Raw genomic sequence first — 21,742 nt, 5'->3', positions numbered from 1 at the left:
TTAATAAAAAATGTTGGCAGTGAATAGGTTAGATCTTTGCATTTCATACGAATACAAACTCATAAATAAAATTATGAACTGTGAAATGATAGTCAAATTTTTACTTTCAGGAAGACTCATGTATTTTGTGTTCCAATGTCCAGGTGACTTTCACTAAATGTCTCTATGCACAGTTGGTACAACAAAGGTTTGTGCCAGACCGGCGGAGTGGATACAAGATGCCTCCTCCATCTCATCCCCAGTATCGAGCCCATGAATTGGGCATGAAGTTGGTAATGAACCATAAAATTTTATATTCTTCCTTTAGGTAAAAGGGCTCTTAATGGAGTAGTGGTACAACAAAGGAAGTCTAGAAATATACCTTACTTTTGTGAGAATGTAGTAAAATATGGCATCTTAAACAAGACAGAAAAATGGGGTATTCAGTTAATGATAATAGAACAGCTGTGAAGCTGTCTGAAAAATTAAATGTTGATTTCCTCACACCTATCCCAAAATAAATTCCAGGTGGACCAAATACTTAAGAGAGAACATTGAAACCATAAAATCGGAAAGAAAACACAGGAGAATTTTTGATAATCTGAATAGGAAAGACCTTTTTAAGCCTGACTTAAAACTTGAAGCTATTAAAAATAAAAAGACTGATAAATTTGATTATTAAAGATTAAACATTTCTGGGGCACCTGGGTGTCTCAGTCAATTAAGCATCCAACTATGATTTTAGCTCAGGTCATGATCTCAGGGTTGCTTAAAATTCTCTCTCTTCCTCTCTCTCTCCTTCTACTCCTCCCTCTCCTAAGGAAAAAAAAAAAAAAAATTAAGCTTTCCTATGGGTGAAAGAAAAATCCCATAACTAAAGTCAAAAGGTAATAAACCTGAAGAAAGTATTATATTTGCAATTTAAATTACAAAGAGCTAATTTATTTAATATATAGAGAGTTCCTATAAGTCAATATGAAAAAAATACTAATTAACAAAAAATGTTCAGAAACTGAACAGAGTCCACAGGAAAGGAAATGCAAATGATTTTTAATCTAAATGTAAGAAAAATGTTAGCCCTCGCTAACATAATAAAAGTAATGCAACTTAAAGCTATAAAACTGTTTTCTATCATTTGGCAAATATCAGAAAGTTTGATAATATATATTGGATTAATGAAAATATATATAGAAGGAGATACTCTCAAACATCATTGATGGGAGTGTGAGTTGATTTAGTGTCTTATAAAAATTTGTGAATATCCATCAGTATATAAATGCACAAACCCTTCTGCTCAGCATTTTTTAACTTCTAGATATTTATCCTCTGTATATTTTAAATGTGTACAAAGATGTATGAGGGTACTCATGACAGCATTATTTGTAGTAGTAAAGATTGGAAACCACCTTAATGCCTATTGGTAGGGGAATAGTTAAATTATGGTCTGCCTATGCAGTGAAATGGTTAACTTTGTATGATCATATAAAATGATCTCCAAAGCATATACCTTAGTGAAAAAGCAAGGTTTAGAACAGTATGTTGCCATTTAATGACCAAAGGGATGCAGTAGGATATATAGACACAGACTACACATCTGCTTGAATGCATTTTTACTTCTGAAAAGATATGCAAGAAATTGATAATAGTTTTCTCTAGAGTGATCAGGAAATCTCCCTGTCTGACTGACTTTGCCATGCTCACTCATATTTTTTAGTCCAAGGACAATTAAAAATAAGTGATTCCCTTCCTTCCCTTTCCATGTTTAAGACCTTGCTGAACTCATTTATAATTTCTGTTAGACAAGAAACCTTTTAAATGCCTTTTTTTAAGCAAACAAGAGAGTTTAAATTTCTGGTTTTGTAATCAGCAAGAAAAGAAATCTCTTTGAGGAGGACAAGAATGTTTGTATTGTTTGCCTTCCCTTTATAATTTTTAGTAATCTATAGATATTGAAAAACTTGGAAATAGATTTTTCATAAAATTCCAAGTGTTATAAATGTCCATATGCCCTTATGTCCAGTCACCTAGATCTTAAGTGTGGCTGAATGGAAAGAAAGTAACTTAATAATGAAAATTCTGTCTATTTCATCTAGGCTCATGGATTTGAGATCTTGTGCTCCAAATTTAGCCCACATTTTTCTGACTCCAAGAAATCCTTCATGACTCCCTCACCACTCTGGGCTGGCTTCCTCGAAAGTCTGAAAAAGAATGATTATTTTAAGGTAGGACTTGCAAAGCACTTGTAAAATTGTACAATCCAGGGAAAATCAAGCTGGTGCATTAGAGTCCTGTGGTCCATATTTAATGTGTAACATGACTATAGAAGTGAGAGTTAAAAAGGACCATTCTAATTCAGTGTTAATGAGGGGGTGGCTATGAACTGTTTTCAGTATTTTAGAAAAACTACTAACATTTATATATATTGTTATTTATACTAACATTTAAGTTGTTTGTATCAGAAGAACAACTTTGGCAAATCATAAGGCAAACATGAAGACACCAAACAGAAAAATGAACAAAGACATAAATTTTAAAAATTACAAAAAGAGGGGTGCCTGGGTGGCACAGTGGGTTAAGCCTCTGCCTTTGGCTCAGGTCATGATCTCAGGGTCCTGGGATCGAGACCCACATCAGGCTCTCTGCTCAGCAGGGAGCCTTCTTCCCCTCTCTCTCTGCCTGCCTCTCTGCCTACTTGTGATCTCTCTGGCAAATAAATAAATAAAATCTTGAAAAAAATTATGTAAAGAAAACTAGCACATTTTTCTTAAAATACTCACTTTTTTTTTTTTTTTTTTTTTGGATCAAAAAAAGTTTATTCTGGATAATTAATTTAAAAAAAATCATACCTGTGATGTGTGCTACAGAAACTCAGATACAGTAATTGCATATAAAACCCGACCTAATTGTGGTAAAGCGAAGATTATGCAGAAACACGCTTCAGGAAATAGATGCTCACGTCCCCAACACCTGAGACACCTCAACAGAATCTTCCAGAAAGGCTATACGTCTGAATACAATATGTGAAAAAGTATCTGTGTGATATTTAGTGCTATTGAAGGTGTAGTGAAGTTAATACTCCTATTCACTGCCATAACGTCGCAAATTGATAGAACTTTAACTGGAAAATAAGTTGCTAATGTGTTCCAGAAGCTATAGAAAGGTTCAAAGGTTCAAACTCAGAACTTTAATTTGAATGATGTATTTTAAGGAAACATCCAAGAAGTAGAAAAATTCATTAAGAATATAATGATACAGGAATGGACATTTCTTCAAAGAAGACAGGCCAGTGGCCAACAGATACATGAAAAGATGCTCAACATTACTAATCTTCAGAGAAATGCAAGTCAAAATAACAGTGACATAACACCTCACATCTCTCAGAATGGCCAAAATCTAAAATATAAGAAAAAACAAGTGTTAAAAATAAAAAAAAAGAAACAACAAGTGTTGATGAGGATGTGGAGAGAAAGGAACCCTTGTGCACTGTTGGTGGGAATGCAAACTGGTGCAGCCACTATGGAAAACTGTGGAATTATATGATCCAGTAATTCCACTACTAGTTATTTACCCAAGAAAATGAAAACACTAGTTCAAAGGGATACATGCATTCCTATGTTTATTGCAGCATTATTTAAAGCCAAGATTATTTATAGCCAAGGGAAGCAACCCAGGTGTCCCATCAAGAGATGGATAGGTAAAGAAGATGTGAAAATATATATATATATATATGACAGCCATAAAAAACGAAATCTTGCTATTTACAACAACATAGGTGGATCTAGAGGGTAAAATGCTAAGTGAAAGAAGTCAGAGAAAGACAAATACCGTATAATTTCACTCATGCGGAATTCAACAAACCAACTGAACAAAGGAAAAAGGCAAAAAATAGACTCTTAACTCTAGAGAGTAAACTGATGGTTACCAGAGGGAAGGTGGGGGGATACGTGAAATAGGTGAAATAGGGGAATTACGAGGACACTTACTGTGATGAGCACTGAGTAATGTAGAGAATTGTTGAGTCACTATATTGTATCCCTGAAGCTAATAGAGAACTGTAGGCTAACTGTATTGGAATTAAAATTTTTTAAAACATGGTGATACAAAGACTGTAGCAATATGGAAAGGTGCTTATGATATTGTAGTCTATTTTTGAAAGAATATAAAATACTAAGTATGAATGCCAAAATAAACATAAATGTGAAAAGCAGGAGTGGTAGTTAAAGTGGGATTATGCTATTTTGGGATCTATTTGTACTTTGTTTTATAAATTAATTACTAATCAATTATTTATTAATAACTAATTAAATATTAGAAAATGGTAGAAGGGGCGCCTGGGTGGCTCAGTGGGTTAAAGCCTCTGCCTTCGGCTCAGGTCATGATCCCAGGGTCCTGGGATTGAGCCCCGCTTCAGGCTCTCTGCTCGGCAGGGAGCCTGCTTCCTCCTCTCTCTCTGCCTGCCTCTCTGCCTACTTGTGATCTCTGTCTGTCAAATAAATAAATAAAATTAAAAAAAAAAAAAGAAAATGGTAGAAAATCTTCCATATTGGAAAGAGGTCCTTAATGGTGAAAAGAATTAGGAACTACTACATATAGCTGAGTGCCCTTATTTGGAGAAACTAGAGCCCAAAAAGGTACATTAGTGACAAAACAGAGTTTGGACTCAAGCCTCATGATTTCTAAACAATGTATCACACACTGCCTCCCTGAAAATTGCTGGTGAGCAAATTATTTTAATGATAGCATGTAAATAACGTTCTGATAGGCCTTTTTTTTTTTTTTTTTTAAGGGACTGATAGAAGGTTCTGCTGAGTACCAGGCAAGGCTAGAAATGGGAAAGAACTACTTCCAACTGTCAGTAAACCGATCAGAAAGGTGAGTTCATCGCTACGTAACCATGGCAGCAGAGTGGTGACCTGCTGGAAGTTAAGGAGTTCCTCACTCTTGAGATAGTTGTAGAAGTTGGAGTTGCCGTATTTAAAGAGTTAATGGCAGGATCATGATTGCTGAAGGGCTGAATTGGGGGAGAGGAGATTTTGCTACAGATCACCGGGTCTGGCACCTGTCGTCGTCATTATCGTCATCTAATGGCTAACATTTATTGGTAATTGTAATGTATAGGCCACTTTAATTTGTTATATCTCTCTTACAGTCCTATGAAATAAGTATGATTATTGTTCCCTGTTTACAGCAGAGAAGCTGAAGCCAAGAGAGATTAAGTAGTTTGCCAAAGGTCACACCGCTAATAAGTGACAGATACAGGATTTGAACTCAGGCAGTCTGATAATGAGCATATGCTTGATTCCTATTGGAGCCCTTGGTTGAGTCTGGCTACTTTTAGGTAGGTCTGAACCACAGGATAAAGCACATATTCCTCTTTCAAATCAAATCTCATTCTGACCTGCCATACATTTCCTGGGGTAAGAAGGAAATGAGCACAAGATTGGGAGGAAGTGGCACCCCTCTTTAAAATTTAATAAAACCGAGGTCTCATAATGGTGGCATAACGTATCTAACTAACCCCTGCCAACTGTAATTATAAACTTTGGTGAGACTATAAGAAACAGTTATTTGAAGACACAATAGAACAACAAAATAAGGCAAAAATTGAAGGAAATAGGACCTAAAAGAAGATCACAGTAGATGGTGGTCCACATTATCTGAGTTGTCCCCCTGAGGTCACCTCCTAGTTAGTGCAGCACCAAGGAAAAAATAGAGCTCTAGCAGAAAACCTCAGTCTTATTGAGCTCAGGAATCAAAGGTCAGAATTTGAGTATGGGAAAAACTTCAATTTGTGTGTACAGAATTGAATTTGAGGTACTCAAAGCTGTTAAATAACATGAGAGAATACCTTTGTATATATTATGGTTAAAAGGTCCCAAGTTGTGTGTGTTTTTCATTTTGTCTTTGGACTTTTTTTTTTTTTCCAAGTTAAACTTACTGGTTTTGAACTCTAGTCATTTTGCTTGCGTCACAAACATCACATATTTGTGTAATAGAATGTTTTTGAAGACTGGTGAAGCAAGGTCGATGCTGAGAGAACTCTAACCTCAGTTGTCTGTGAGATAATTATGACTTTACACCTGTCATTTCTCTCAGAACTGTCTGCCTGTGCCTTTGCACTCCCATCAGTTTTATGGCAATAATTGGTGGTAAAAGGATTCCTTCTCAGGGTATCATTTCAGAAAACTTGGGAAAGGAGACTAAAAGAGGTGGCCATCATGGTTAGGAGAATCTCCCCTAGATGATTCCCATCTGCGTCAAAGGGCCACTCTGCTTGTGAACTGTTACCTTACAGACGGGTTAAAGAGATATCAAGAAAATAAGAGAGACTCATGTAGGAGAATTAGGGCTCCTGGCACAAAACAAGATAGATTGGGGGTTGGGTAATTCTTTTGAAATAATGAAGTTCATAGGGCGCCTGGGTGGCTTGGTTGGTTAAGTGTCTATCTTCCTCGCAGGTCATGATTTCAGGATCCTGGGGTCAAGCCCTATGTCAGGCTCCCTGCTTGGTGGGGACCCTGCTTCTCCCTCTCCCCCAGAGCTCCCGCTCTCTCTCTCTCACTTGCTCACTCTCTCTAATAAAGCCTTAAAATAGGTTCATTGTTGTTACAAAATAACATTCACTCAATATAGCAAATACAGAAAGATGTAGTAAGGAAAAATTCATATCAGAAAGTCAACTACTATTATCATTTTGCTCTACTGCCTTCCATTATTTTCCCCCCATATTCATCTAGTTATTTTTAAAACATTTTTATACTATACAAAAATTTTGTATCCTGTCCATAATTTTTACTCATTATTATCTTACCTTTTCCCATGACGTTAAAAAGTCTTTATAAGCATAATTGTTAAGGAGCTGCATAACATTTCAGTAAATAGATATTATTTACCACATTTTTACTACTGGAGAAAGAATTTAAGTAGCTTGTATGTCCAACATTTTATTTTATTTTATTTTTAAGATTTTATTTATTTGACAGAGAGTACAAGCAGGGGGAGCAGCAGGCAGAGGGAAAGGGAGAAGTAGGCTTCCCGCTAAGCTAGATTCCAGGACCCTGGGATCATGACCTGAGCTGAAAGCAGAGGCTTTAACCCACTGAGCCACCCAGGTGCTCCTACATCTCCATTAGAGTGTTGCAAAAGAGACTCCCATTCCCAAACCAGGATAACTTCTGAACAGTTTAAAACCAAACTCACATCTCTCTCCAGACCTGTTTTTGAATTCCCAGTGTATTTGTTTTTTTTTTTTTTAAATACCTGGATTAATTTATAGCACTCACCATAGCTGTGAATTGTGTAAGACTGATGATTCACAGTCTTATTTGTAATCCTGAAACAAATAATAATTATATGTTAATAAAAATAGTAATAATATAAAATGGTTGTTTTAATTGACTAAAAAAAAGAAAACATATGCAATTAAAATTGTGATGATGTGATTTCTTAAAAACAAAAACAAAAACAAAACAAAACCTGGATTAGTATCACAGACTGTTTCCCAGTCTCTTTTTAAAGTGCTACCGTCCTCCTTATCACCTAAACTTCCTGGCTCTCCTTGGATCCAGACTCTTGATCCTTTTTATTACTATCTTGTGTCTTGCATTTTTCTTTTTTACTCTTAGTAGCTACTCTAATTACTTGTTTCTTTTTTTTTTTTTTCCCCTCTCACTCATTTCTTACTCTGGCAATACCTAAATTTGTTTTCCAATGGCTAGCAACTCTTAATTTGCAATGCAACCATTAGACCCAAGAGAATGTTTGAAATATGCTTCAATCATCTTCAGTCACTCTCCTAAAAATTATTAGAGATTGTAATAGTTAAAAACTGAACAATGTGTTAGTGTCCATCAATAATAGATAAACGAATTACGTTGTAGTTATATGATAGATTACAATCCATTAGTTAACCAGAGATTAGCTAAATGTACATAAATCTAATCCAGGATTTCTCAGCCTTGGCACTGTTGACATTTTGGACCAGATAATTCTTTTTTGTGGGGGACTGCTCTGTGTATTATATGTTGTTTAGCAGCATCCCTGGCTTCTACCCAATAAATGCCAATAACACTCTACCCCACCCCCAGCTGTGACAACCAAAAATATGGCCAGACATTATCAGATGTCCTCTGGGGGCAAAACTGTCCCCAGTTGAAAACCACTGATCTAAATAAATAGATTTTGAAAACATGTTGATTGAAAAAGGCAAGTTGTAAATATGTAGAGTATGGATGCTATATATATATAAATGTTTAGGACACAAAATGTCATGTGTTTTTTTTTTAATTTTTTAATTTTTTTATAAATATATAATGTATTATTAGCCCCAGGGGTACAGGTCTATGAATCGCCAGGTTTACACAGTTCACAGCACTCACTATAGCACATTCCCCAATGACCATATCCCCACCACCCTCCCTCTCCCCCTCTTTCCCCTACCGGCTCCCCTTGGTTTGTTTTGTGACATTAAGAGTCTCTTATGGTTTGTCTCCCTCCTGATCCCATCTTGTTTCGTTAGTGTATGAGAGAGGTATAGGCACGGATCCTGATGCAGGGCTCAGTTCCATGAACCTGAGATCATGATCTGAGCGAAGACCAAGAGTTGGTGCGCCCAACTGTGATACCCGGGCACCCCTAGACTGCTATTCTGAATAAGTTGGTCAAGGAGGCCTTTCCAAGGAGGTTCTATTTGAGAAGAGATATAAATGAAGTGAGGGAATGAGGCATACGGGTATCTGGGGGTAATAAAATTCCAGGGAAAGAGAACACTCAACAACAAATATAACAAATACATGCGCGTGTGCACGCGCACTCACATGCTCAGTGGACCAGAAGGATTATTTGTGGGAGCAGTCACCTCTGGATAATAATGAAACAGACTGGAACTGATAGTGTTGGTCATCAAAGGAAAAATATTAGCTTTATCTATAAATTTTTAAAGTATGGGCATATGTTGTGTTTAATTTTTTGTGTTAAGGCTAATCAGTCATACCTTTAGACTAGAAGTAAGTATAGCAATATTAAAATTCTAGGTGGTAGGATGTGGACATTTGTTGTATCATTTTTTTCTGCTGTATCTTTTGGACTTGTCTGTATTATTTAAATCTCTTAAAACAAAAATTAAAAATAAAAAAGAAGCCATCAGTGATCACTCACTACTTATTTCATTGAGTCCAAACTTAGCCATTTCAGGCTCACTGTGCTCTCATTCCTGTCCATCTGTTCAGCTTCATCTTCGATGCTTTTGCCAGACTGAACACCATTTGCTTTGTGAACATGTTCCTCACTTCTTTGCCTTTATACAAATGCTCATTTTCTCCCTTGCCTGAAATTCCTCTACCCTATCTTACTTGTCAGAATCTTCCCCATTCTGGATGCCTGGGTGGCTCAGTTGGTTAAGGTCTGCCTTAGGCTTGGGTCATGATCCCAGGATCCTGGGATTGAACCTCACATTGGGCTCCTTGCTCAGTGGGAGTCTGCTTCTTCCTCTCTACCTCTGCCCCTCCCTCTGCTCATGGACTTGCTGTTTCTCAAAATAAATAAATAAAAAGTCTCAAGAAAACATCTTCCCCATTTTTTAAACAAAGCTTTATTTTGGAGAGAGAAAGAGAGCCTGTGTGAGTAGGGAAGGGGGCAGAGGGAGAGAGAGAATCTCAAGTAGACTCCCTGCTAAGTGCAGGGCTCAATCTCAGGACCCTGAGAACATGACCTCAGCTGAAATCAAGAGTTGGACACTTAACCAACTGACCGAACCACCCAGGCTCCCCACCCCATTTTTTTTTTTTTTAAAGATTTTATTTATTTGTCAGAGAGAGAGAGGGAGAGAGAGTAAGCACAGGCAGACAGAATGGCAGGTAGAGGCAGAGGGAGAAGCAGGCCCCCTGCCGAGCAAGGAGCCTGATGTGGGACTCGATCCCAGGACGCTGGGATCATGATCTGAGCCGAAGGCAGCTGCTTAACCAACTGAGTCACCCAGGCGTGCCCCCGCACCCCATTCTTTAAGGCCTAACTCAACTACTTCCATTGTCTTTATCATTTCTTTTTAACTTTTCTGTAGTTACTGTAATTAATTACCTTCTCCTGTGATTCTTCATAGCATTTGGTCCAACTCTTGATTTCAGCTCAGGTCGTGATCTCAGGGTCATGAGGTTGAGCCCTGCACACAGCAGGTGGTCTGCTTGAGATTCTCTCTCCCTTTTCCTCTGCCCTTCTCCCTGCTTACATTCTCTCTCTTCTCTTTCTAAGATAAATATGATTTTATACTGTGTAATTTATTACAGTTACTTGTGTATTTCTTTTTCTCTCCTAGTAATATTTGCATAATATGTAGCAGGGATAATTTCCTGTCACCTACATGATTTAGCAAGGTATGCAAATCTTTATTTAAATGAATGTAAGTCCATTCCATAATTTGATTTGCTCCATTCTAAATAGATCAGACAGGTTTCCATCAGATACACAGGTCACATTGCCATCATAAAATAACATGCTTGGGATGCCTGGGTGGCTCAGTTGGTTAAGCATCTGCCTTTGGCTCAGGTCATGACCTAGGGGTCCTGGGATTGAGTCCCGCATCAGGCTCCCTGCTCAGCAGGGAGTCTGCCTCTCTCTCTGCCTGTGCTCCCCCGCTTCTGTTTTCTCTCTCTCTCTGGCAAATAAATAAATATTTTTAAAAATAATAGTAAAATAAAATAACATACTCATCGTACAGATAATATCTCTGTGTGCATTTCTTCATCAGTTTGTTGTAGAAGGATCATAAGTTAGTATCTGAACACTTGGTTTCAAGACTTTGCTCTAACTCAGTGACCTTTCAGACATTATAGAACTTCACTGAGCTCTGGTTTTCTCATCTGTAACCAGGATTATTACCTCATAATAGTAATTAGGGAACTGAATAAGAAACTGTATTTAAAGGGCTAGCCTAGGGGCGCCTGGGCGTCGTTTCAGTGTCTGCCTTTGGCTCGGGTCATGATCCCAGGGTCCTGGAACCAAGCCCTCCATCGGGCTCCCTGCTCAGGATGAGCCTGCTTCTCCCTCTCCCCCTACCTGCTGCTCCCCCTGGCTGTGCTCTCTCTCTTTCTGTCAAGTAAATCAATAAAAATCTTTAAAAAATAAAATAAAGTGCTAACCTAGTATTTCATACATGCAATATTAATTTTAGTTCATACTTTCTTCTGGGTTTTCTTTTCCTCGTATGTATGCTATGTATAAATTGAAAGAGCTGTACTGTCAGCAGCTTCATAATTGTCTTCCATGCTTTCTGCTACAGAACCAAAGGCAAAGCTGAAATGGATAACCTCTGAGCTTCTAAACTCCCATTTCAGTCAAAGCAGTTTTTCTTTCTCAGCTTTACTGAAAAATAATTTGAGGAACAGAATTGTAAGATATTTAAAGAGTACATCATGGTGATTTGATATTTGCACATGTGAAGAGATCTAGTTAATTGGCAGTTCCATCACCTCACATATTTATCTTTTTGGTGGCGCAATTTGAACATTAAAGTTCTACTCTCTGAGCAGATTTCGTTTATATGATACAGTGTTACAGTCACCATGTTTTACATTAGATCCTTAGATGGTATTCAGAAACTCTGTACCCTTTTACCAGCCCCTCCTTATTTCCCTCACTCCCTAACCCCTGGCATTCTCTTTTCTACACTCGGTTTCTATGAGGTTTACTTTTTTTTTTTTTTTTGACATTCCACATACGTGTGATACCATGCGGTGTTTGTCATTCTCTGCTTTATTCCATTAGCATATTGAAATCCTCCTTTCTCATATTTCTTCTTTATCCTTCTTTCTCACATATATTTCTCTGAATAATACATTTGTATATATTATATGTATTTATAATATAATTGTATTGATTATTATTTTTTATTATTATTATATTAATTATGTACATCTCCTTTATCCAGTCATCCACTGGTGGGCCCTGAGGTGGTTTCCATGTCTTTAGCTATTGTGAGTAATGTTGCAGAGAAGGGAGTTGCAGACATCTCTTCAATATCTTGTTTTCTTTTCCCACATATATATATATATATATATATATCCAGAAGTAGAATTGCTGGGTCAGATGGTAGTTCTGTTTTTAATTTTTTGAGGAATCTCCAGACTGTTTTTCATACTGTTTGCACCCATTTTTCCCACCAATGCACAAGGCTTCCCTTTTCTCCAAATCCTTACCAACTGACTTGTCTTTTTGGTAATAGTCATTGTGACTGGTGTGAGATGGTATCTCATGGTGATTTTGATCTGCATTTTCCTGATGAAGAGTGATGTTGAGCACCTTTTCATGTGCCTGTTGGCCATTTGTATATCTTGTATTCAGGTCCTCTGCCCATTTTTAAATCAGATTGTTTTTAATTGATGAATCATTGAACACTACATCAGAAACTAATGATATAGTATATGTTGGCTAATTGAATATAAATTTTAAAAAGTAAATCACATTTTTTGTTTACTATCGAGATGTGTGAGTTCTTTTTCTATTTTGGATATTAACCCTTTATCAGATGTATGGTTTTGCAAATATTTTCTTGCATTCAGTAGGTTGCCTTTTCAGTTTGTTGATAGTTTCCTTTGTTTTTCTTTGAGCCCTTTTACATTCTAGAGTTCCTGGTAAAATTTTTAAGAAAAAGGGGATCTATAAAACAATTATTTAAAAACAAGTTAGAGGGGCGCCTGGGTGGCTCAGTGGTTAAAGCCTCTGCCTTCAGCTCAGGTCGTGATCCCAAGGTCCTGGGATCGAGCCTTGCATCGGGCTCTCTGCTCCGCGGGGAGCCTGCTTCCTCCTCTCTCTCTGCCTGCCTCTCTGCCTACTTGTGGTCTGTCAAATAAATAAAAATCTTTAAAAAAAAAAAAAAAACAAATTAGACTAGATTATTCCTCCCGCTTTAAAATACTATTTTTTGTGATTATTTTTCTGAGCTGTCTTATAAAAATATCCCCATGTTTTTTATTTTTTATAGTTCTCTTGCTATGAGCCCAGGTGAAGAAATCTTAACCTTATTACAGACCATACCATTTGATATAGAAGAGCTTAAGAAGGAAGAAGCTAATCTTCCCCCAGAAGATGGTAAGTGGTGGACCAGGATAGAGCAGAAGGGTTAGGAAAAATGAAAATATTCCACTAAGTCTCACAAGGCCCTCTTCTGAGAGTATCTGCCATGTTCAGTGTGGTATGGCAGTGTCATGTTTTCTTCTTTTTCAGATGACCAGTGGTTAGATCTCTCACCAGATCAGCTGGACCAGCTGCTGCAGGAAGCTGCTGGCAAAAAAGATGCTGAGCCAGTTTCCAAGGAGGAAGAGAATTATGACTTAAGTCAAGTCTCAGAAAGCATGAAAGCTTTCATTTCCAAAGTCTCAACCCACAAAGGAGCAGAGCTGCCTCGGTAATTTGTGTTAGAGTATAAATATCTGAGTAGCTAGAATGCAGATGTTGAAGTCATCTAGTCATTGCCATTTCCACTCTTGTTTTTCTTTTCAGTAAATGATTTGTACTGCTGTGTTTCCCTCTTTTACTGCCTAGTACCGTGATAATTTATCTGGAGTTGTATTTCTTTTTTTTTTTTTTTTAAAGATTTTATTTATTTATTTGACAGACAGAGATCACGAGTAGGCAGAGAGGCAGGCAGAGAGAGAGAGAGGAGGAAGCAGGCTCCCTGCTGAGCAGAGAGCCCGATGCGGGACTCGATCCCAGGACCCTGAGATCATGACCTGAGCCGAAGGCAGCGGCTTAACCCACTGAGCCACCCAGGCGCCCTGGAGTTGTATTTCTAATAGCCTGATTCTTTGCAATTCTTAAAGTGAGTCAGAGAGGCTACTCAACAGATCTAAAAATGTCCATCACAGAGCTGTGCAAGGAAATTGAGTATTTTATTCTTTAAACTTTTGCTCAGAACTTTATGGTCTCTTAACATCTAGCTCTCAGCAAACCCATACTTCCAATCAGTCTGCCACCCCCAAGCCGATGGGAAGCTTCACATTCAAAAGAGGGCGTTAAAAGAGTTTATCAAAGGAAGAAATAATAACAGAAGAAATGGGAAATTACATTTGGCAAGTAATAGGAAAGTAAGGTATTTGGAATTGCCAGTTGTACAGCAAATATATCTTTATTCGTGTTGATGCTCTTGAGATGATGTTCATGAGAAGATTGAAATTCATGTTCAGTGTTCTCTTTTTAAGAAAGCAGGGGCGCCTGGGTGGCTCAGTGGGTTAAGCCACTGCCTTCGGCTCAGGTCATGATCTCAGGGTACTGGGATCGAGTCCCACATCGGGCTCTCTGCTCAGCAGGGTCCTGCTTCCCTTCCTCTCTCTCTGCCTGCCTCTCTGCCTACTTGTGATCTCTCTCTGCCAAATAAATAAATAAAGTTCTAAAAAAAAAAAAAAAAGAAAAAAAGAAAGCAGAGATAAGGAGCGCCTGGGTGGCTCAGTCATTAAGTGTCTGCCTTTGGCTCAAGTCATGATCCCAGAGTCCTGGGATTGAGCTTCCTGCTCTGCGAGAAGCCTGTTTCTCCCTCTTCCACTCCCCCTGCTTATGTTCCCTCTCTCACTGTGTCTCTCTCTGTCAAATAAATAAATACAATCTTAAAAAAAAAGAAAGAAAGAAAGAAAGCAAAGATAAGGGGGTGTGGAGGTGCCTGGGTGGCTCACTCAGCTAAGCCTCTGACTCTTCATCTCAGTTTAGGTCTTGATTTCAGGATTATGAGTCCAAGCCCCATGTTGGGCTCCACCCTGAGCATAGAGCTAGCTTGAAAAAAAAAGAAGAGAGAAAGAAAGCAGAGATAAGAAAAAGTATGTTCTTAACTTTTTTAAAAGTTTAGTTCCTAAAGAAACAGACTTTATTTTTAAATTAACTCAGAGATGTGATTTCTTCTGCTAATTCTATCTATCTATCTATCTTGTCTTGTGGGAGGTGCAGGGTAGGTAGGTCTCTAAATCAGCATAAGCTAAATGTGCATAAACAAAGTGAAATTTTTACTTTTGTTTCTTTTTTTTTTTTTTTAAGATTTTATTTATTTCTGCAAGAGAGGGGCAGATTGTGAGCACAAGAGGTGAGGGAGAGGCAGAGGGAGAAGGAGACTCCCTGCTGATCATGGAGCCAGATGAGGGACCTGATCCCAGGACCCTGGGATCATGACCTAAGCCAAAGGCAGATGCTTACCCAACTGAGCCACCCAAGCACCCTTTACTCTTATTTCATCAGTCTTTCCCATTTCTTTTGCCCTGCAAGACCATTTAAACTACAGTTTTTCTTGCTGCACTTATTTTGAGATCATATCTCTAGTAGTTTTCCTAAGAATGGCACTGCTTTAAAAAAGAAAAGTTCCAGAGAGTTGTGTTCAAGATAAATGGTCTTTCTCCTTTAATCTTTACAGAGAACCTTCTGAGGCTCCAATCACTTTTGATGCAGACTCTTTTTTAAATTATTTTGACAAGATTTTAGGTAAGTTACAGTGTGATTTTATTTTCATTTTGAAACTGTAAGTATCAAGGCTGTTGCTAGAGTACTAGAGCATTGGGTCTCTTGGAAATCAAAGTATTTGCTTTCTCTTGATTATTTTGAATTGCTTTCAACCATGAACTTCTGTGCAGTTGAATTATTTTGTAGAGGATACTTAGCTCAATGCCTAACATAGTAGCTGCTCATTGAGTATTTGTTGAATGAATGAATGCTGTTTGGCTAGAGATGGTTTCACCTTGGCTTCCATGTTACACTGTTTTTTCTCTTTTAGATGTACGGTACTTAACACTAATAATACAAAGACAAATAGCCCAATTTTAAAAATCAACAAAGGATATAAACAGGCAATGCCTTGAGGAAGAAATATAGACAAATAAATATTTGAAAATACTTAACTGTTTCTAGTAAGTAAATGTACAATACAAAATAAGAACTTGTTTTTTTGCCTATCATATTGCCAAAGATTTAAAATATTGACAATACCCAGTTTTCTCAAAGGGTTGAAGAAATGGGTACTATCAAACTGTGAGCGTGGAAGTGTAAGATGTCTTTCACAAGAGAGTTTGGAACTCTAGAAAGTTTATAACCTTTGACTTAGTTATTTTGCTTCCAGGAATTTTTCTCTATGAAAAAGACACTATGTGCTAAAATGGTGATTATAGCGTTGTAGTAGAAAAAAGTAGAACATCCTAAATATCCATGAAGAAGGAAATGGTTAAATAAATTATAGGGGGCACCTGGGTGGCTCAGTGTGTTAAGCCTCTGCCTTGGGCTTTGGTCATGATCCCATGGTCCTGGGATCGAGCCCCGCATCGGGCTCTCTGCTCAGCAGGGAGCCTGCTTCCCCCACCTCCCTCTCTCTCTGCCTGCTTCTCTGCCTTCTTGTGATCTCTGTCAAATAAATAAATAAAATCTTTTAAAAATAAATAATAGTACAACTGTATTATGAAATATTACACAATCTTAGGAAAGAATGAGGTCCATCTATATGTTTTCACAAAGAAGGACTTGCATGACATATAACTAAGTGGAAAAGCAAACATGGTTCGGTGTGTGTGTGTGTATATACATATATATACACCCTTATGTTTTTATACGTATGTACAGAACTACATAAAGGCTGGGTACCCACCAAACTATTAAAAGATGCTTAACTCTGGGAAGAGAGTGAGAAGTGAGACAATAACAACTCCATATGGCTTGGATATTTATATCAAAATATATTCATGTATTCTGTAGCTTTTAAGTTTTTTTTTTTGTTTGTTTGTTTGTTTTTTTTAAAGATTTTATTTATTTATTTGACAGAGAGAAATTACAAGTACACTGAGAGGCAGGCAGAGAGAGAGAGAGAAGGAAGCAGGCTCCCTGCCGAGCAGAGAGCCCAATGTGGGACTCGATCCCAGGACCCTGAGATCATGACCTGAGCCGAAGGCAGCGGCTTAACCCACTGAGCCACCCAGGCGCCCCGCTTTTAAGTTTTTTAAGTAAAAAATTTTAGTAATCAAATTCATAATAAAAAATAAAGCTATATTTTTCATCTCAGCCTGTGTACCTTTCTGCAAATATCTACCCACAGTACCATTTTCCAGAAAAGAGTTTTATGAAGTAATTTATCTCTGTATATTGGTCCTTTTCTGCAGATAATATTTAACTCTTTGAGAGATATAATCACTGATGAAAAAATTACCATTTGGCTCTTTCTGTGTTGGGGTCTGTGTAGGGCCAAGTTCTCATGAATCAGACTCCGATGATCTGGATGAGGAAGACTTTGAATATTTAGACAGTGATGATGACTTGGATCTTAAAACACAGGAGACTGAGGAGGATGCATCTGTGAAAGGAACTCTTAATAATCTCAAGTCATACATGGCCCAGATGGACCAGGAATTGGCACATACCAGTATCGGCAAAAGTTTCACCACCCAGAAGCAAATGGTACGTGAGTGTTTAACCTCTTCCCCTATCTGAATATCTTAGTATTATGAAGAAGAACTGAAACTGTATTTTATCTTAGGTTTTTTTTTTTTATTTTTATCCTCTTATTGGTGATGAATTTGATTTTTTAATTTGAAATAAATAAGAATATAAGATTGCTAATGTTTCCCTAATAGGATGAAGGATTATTAACTTCTTTCTCCCAAATATAAGCTTATTATATTACTTATTCTATGTTATCCATTAATGATTTAAAAAAAAACTCATACTGTGTGGTCAGACTGGTTTGTGGTTACATTCTACTACTAACACCTTACACAGACTTTAAAAAAAGAAAGGAGGGTACCTGGGTGGCTCAGTGGGTTAAGCCTCTGCCTTCAGCTCAGGTCGTGATCTCAGGGTCTGGGATCGAGCCCCACATCGGGCTCTCTGCTCGGCAGGGAGGCTGCTTCCCTGTCTTTCTCTCTGCCTGCCTCTCTGCCTACTTGTGATCTCTGTCAAATAAGTAAATAAAGTCTTTTAAAAAAATAAAAATAAGGGGCACCTGGGTGGCTCAGTGGGTTAAAGCCTCTGCCTTCGGCTCAGGTCATGATCACAGGGTCCTGGGATCGAGCCCCACATTGAGCTCTCTGCTCAGCAGGGAGCCTGCTTCCTCCTCTCTCTGTCTACTTGAGATCTCTGCCTATCAAATAAATAAATAAAATCTTTAAAAAAATAAATAAATAAAAATAAAAACAGAAAGGATCTTAAATAAATCCAAGTTATTTTCAAATCTTAATAGTGTTTGTTTTATGTTTTCTTAATTTAGGACCAATTTAAGAATTCACCTTCCACTCATTTTTTTTTTTTTTAAGATTTTATTTATTTACTTGACAGATCACAAGTAGGCAGAGAGGCAGGCAGAGAGAGAGGAGGAAGCAGGCTCCCTGCTGAGCAGAGCCCGATGCAGGGCTCGATCCCAGGACACTGGGATCATGACCTGAGCCGAAGGCAGAGGCTTTAACCCACTGAGCCACCCAGGCGCCCCTTCCACTCATTTTTTTAATCCTAGTTTTTATACCAGCAATGTCTAACCTGGACCTAAGAGACATTATGTAAGAGAGTGGACCCTGGAGTCTTGGGGATTAGGGTTTGAAGTCCAGCTCAGCCTCCACTGTGAATATATATCCATTAACCAGTAATCCTTAAATTGTAGAATTAATGTGAGAACTAAATAAGCCAACAGTGAAATCCATATTAAGGCCCTTAATGAGTGTTATTCACCTTGCTTTCATCATCTAAACCACATTTAAACAATAATCACTTTAAATATTGCCCAAACCTAATAGAAACCAAGAAACCATATCTTTAAGATTTATCTAAAGCAGTGTTTCTAAAATATTAATATGTATATGAGCCATCTAAAGATCTAAGTAAAAGTGAAGTAAAAAAGAAATTAAGGGCCACCTGGGTGGCTCAGTGGGTTAAGGCCTCTGCCTTCGGCTCAGGTCATGATCCCAGTGTCCTGGGATCGAGTCCTGCGTCGGGCTCTCTGCTCAGCAGGAAGCCTGCTTCCTCCTCTCTTTCTCTCTGCCTCTCTGCCTACTTGTGATCTCTAAATGTCAAATAAGTAAATTTTTTAAAAATCTTTAAATAAAATAAAATAAAAAAGAAATTAAAGTGTAGGAAATAAAATGCATATTCGGGTTAAGTTGGTCTAGGGGTAAGCCTGAGATCTTACATGTCTAACAGGCATGTAATCAGCATATTGCTGATTCCTGGGGTGCACTTGGAATAGCAAAGATACTAAGGCCTATAAATCAAGCTACAGTCTTTCACATTCTTTCCCCAACCTGTGAAACCACAGAGGTTCAAGTAACAATTCAAATTCTTGGTGGTTTGAGTCCACAGAGCCTTGGGTTTTTACTTGAAGTTTTTTCATTGGGGGAAAAAAAAGGAAATTAGTTTCTTTCATTTAGAGAAAAAATCAGCTTCTCTTCTATTTATTTATTTATTTATTTTTTTTTAAAAAGATTTATTTATTTATTTGAAAGAGAGAGAAGCAGCACGAGAAGGGGAGGGTCAAAAGGAGATGCAGACTCCCCACTGCTCAGGGAGCCTGATGCAGGCCTTGATCTCAGGACTCCAGGATCATGACCTGAGTTGAAGGCAGTTGCTCAACCAAATGAGCCACCCAGGCATCCCAGATTCTTTTTTTTTTTTCTTAATGTTCATATTTGCCTATCTCTTTTAAAACTCTTAGGCAAGGGGCACCTGGGTTTCTCAGTGGGCTAAAGCCTCTGCCTTCAGCTCAGATCATGATCCCAAGGTCCTGGGATCGACCCCCACATCAGGCTCTTTGCTCAGCGGGGAGCCTGCTTCCGCACCTCCCCCCACCCCGCCCTCTATCTGCCTCTCTGCCTACTTGTGATCTCTGTCTGTCAAAAAAAACAAAAAACAAAAAACTCTTAGGCAAGCTATGTCTCCTTAGCCTTGGTTATCTCCCTTGGGCTATTTTAAAACACGGCAGAAATCCAATTTATAGAAACTTTTCCTAGAAAGAAGTGTGTTAAAAATCTTTGGAACCAAATTCTAATATGTATATTAAATTGTGAAGTTTATTAGACCTCATTTTTATTTTCTGTTATTAAGGATGAGAAATTTCCTTTTTAATTTAGAATTCAGTTTTACATTGTTGCTTGGGTTTTATTGTAACTACCATCTAATCTAATGGCCTATTATCCCATGATTTTGTTTTCTCTCCATAAATAAGGAACCTCTATCCCAGACTACCAATAATAATTCAGATGAGGAAGATTCTGGTACAGGAGGATCTATTATGACACCAGTGGATGTAGACCTGAACCTGGTTTCAAATATACTGGAATCCTATAGTTCCCAAGCTGGACTGGCAGGACCTGCGTCGAACCTTTTACAAAGCATGGGCGTACAGCTGCCTGATAACACTGATCACGGGCCTACAAGTAAGCCGATGCAAGATTAGCCAGCACACCTAGCCTTTCTTTTTTTCTTCTTAAATAAATATTGAGTCTCAACTGTGCTCATGTCTAGTTTCGATGACTCATTTAGTTAAAATGTTTCTTTAATACAAGTTTCACAGGCTAACTTCTCTGTGAACCCCAAATGTTGTCCACTCTGCATAAGTCTTTGTGATCTCAGCTGAGGTACATACAAGGTTTTGAAGTCAGTAGAAGAGAGAAAAATCAAGCCCCTGGACAGCCCGAGAGATTTATATAGTCTGTGTTTAGAACATTAAGTTTATCTTTATTGAGGATTAAAGGAAGAGAAAGGAGGGTCATAGGCAAAAATGAGAAATGAATGAGTTGCTTTTTTATTCGTTACCAGAAATGACCTTGAGCCAGGTTCACTCCAGTGATAAATACATTTGTTCTAATATTTTACCTGTTTGTGCTCTCCTCCTTCATGGACTGAGTGGCCCTTTTTATCCTTAGCACCTTTATCACTCATTGCCACATGAATATTGTCCAGCCAGATAGGCCCTGTACCAAAGATCCTTTTATTTATCTGTCATTCTCAGTACCCCAAGCCTGCCCTCTTTTGCCTCAACTTTCAGATATCCTTGGAGTTCTAAGAAGCAAAGCCCTCTTTCCACTCACTGCCAGGAAACAAAGTTCAATGTCATAGCTCTTCTATGAGCCTCTCTCAGCTTTTCCAAAACAACACGTTAATCCAAAAGCAAACAGTTACTCCATGGTAAGTTTGAGACACTCATAACCAGGAATCCTGCACACTCCCCTTTCTATCAGTATTTTCAGATTGGGGATGTGTACACATGTGCTCACAAACATACCCCCAGAGACAGACAAGATTGGGAGATGTTTATACACATGGACCCTGAACTGTTTTCTTCTAACCGCAAGATATGAAGAAATCTCAGGACCTCTCTTTTGAGAGTGCTTTTCCCTTCTACATGCTGGTTCAGTTCAGGTCAGGGCAAGCTGCCAAACTAAGAGGACAATCAAGTCCCATCACATACTATCCCTCAACATTTCCTGATGAAGGCACTTTGAGTTCCCCAAAGCACTGATAATTTGCTGGCAATGGCAAAAGCAGTGACCTTTTGGGATCAAAGAGAAAGTCAGCACTTCATCTTGTCTAGTTCTAGAATCTCTTGCTTAGTCCTGTAGACTTTAATGTATGAATAATCTTGGGATCTCTGGCACTTTTGTCTTTTATCACAAATTAGTACCTGAAATTGTCTGAAGATATAAATCTCTCCCATTCAGTCCTGCTTTCAAACAGACCTAACAGTATTTCCTCTGCCCATCACTTCAGTTGTTCCACACTTGGAACCTGGACTTCAGTATTTATCATACAAATAGATTCCTTTTCTCCCTCC

The 21,742-nt window shown here is 38.1% G+C and overlaps 1 protein-coding gene across 3 annotated transcripts in view; it reads left to right on the top strand.

The window, feature by feature from the left end:
- The window catches only part of ECD (ecdysoneless cell cycle regulator), a 45,054-nt gene extending 24,632 nt beyond the window's left edge, over positions 1-20,422 (top strand). For all 3 annotated transcript variants that reach the window (XM_045083470.1, XM_004769458.3, XM_004769459.2), the window contains exons 7-14: positions 144-272; positions 2,073-2,201; positions 4,766-4,851; positions 12,953-13,059; positions 13,195-13,375; positions 15,362-15,429; positions 17,168-17,382; positions 20,135-20,422. In XM_045083470.1, coding sequence (XP_044939405.1) covers positions 144-272; positions 2,073-2,201; positions 4,766-4,851; positions 12,953-13,059; positions 13,195-13,375; positions 15,362-15,429; positions 17,168-17,382; positions 20,135-20,365 — 1,146 coding nt within the window. In that variant the 3' untranslated portion in view covers positions 20,366-20,422. The remainder of the gene's footprint in view (positions 1-143; positions 273-2,072; positions 2,202-4,765; positions 4,852-12,952; positions 13,060-13,194; positions 13,376-15,361; positions 15,430-17,167; positions 17,383-20,134) is intronic.
- The last annotated feature ends 1,320 nt before the right edge of the window (positions 20,423-21,742 follow it).

Source organism: Mustela putorius, unplaced genomic scaffold (genome assembly GCF_011764305.1).
Source record: "Mustela putorius furo isolate JIRA1106 unplaced genomic scaffold, ASM1176430v1.1 tig00000698_pilon_pilon_pilon, whole genome shotgun sequence".
Classification (NCBI taxonomy): Eukaryota; Metazoa; Chordata; class Mammalia; order Carnivora; family Mustelidae; genus Mustela; species Mustela putorius.
Note: the sequence above shows the minus strand (reverse complement) of the source record. Positions and strands in the feature narration are given on the sequence as shown.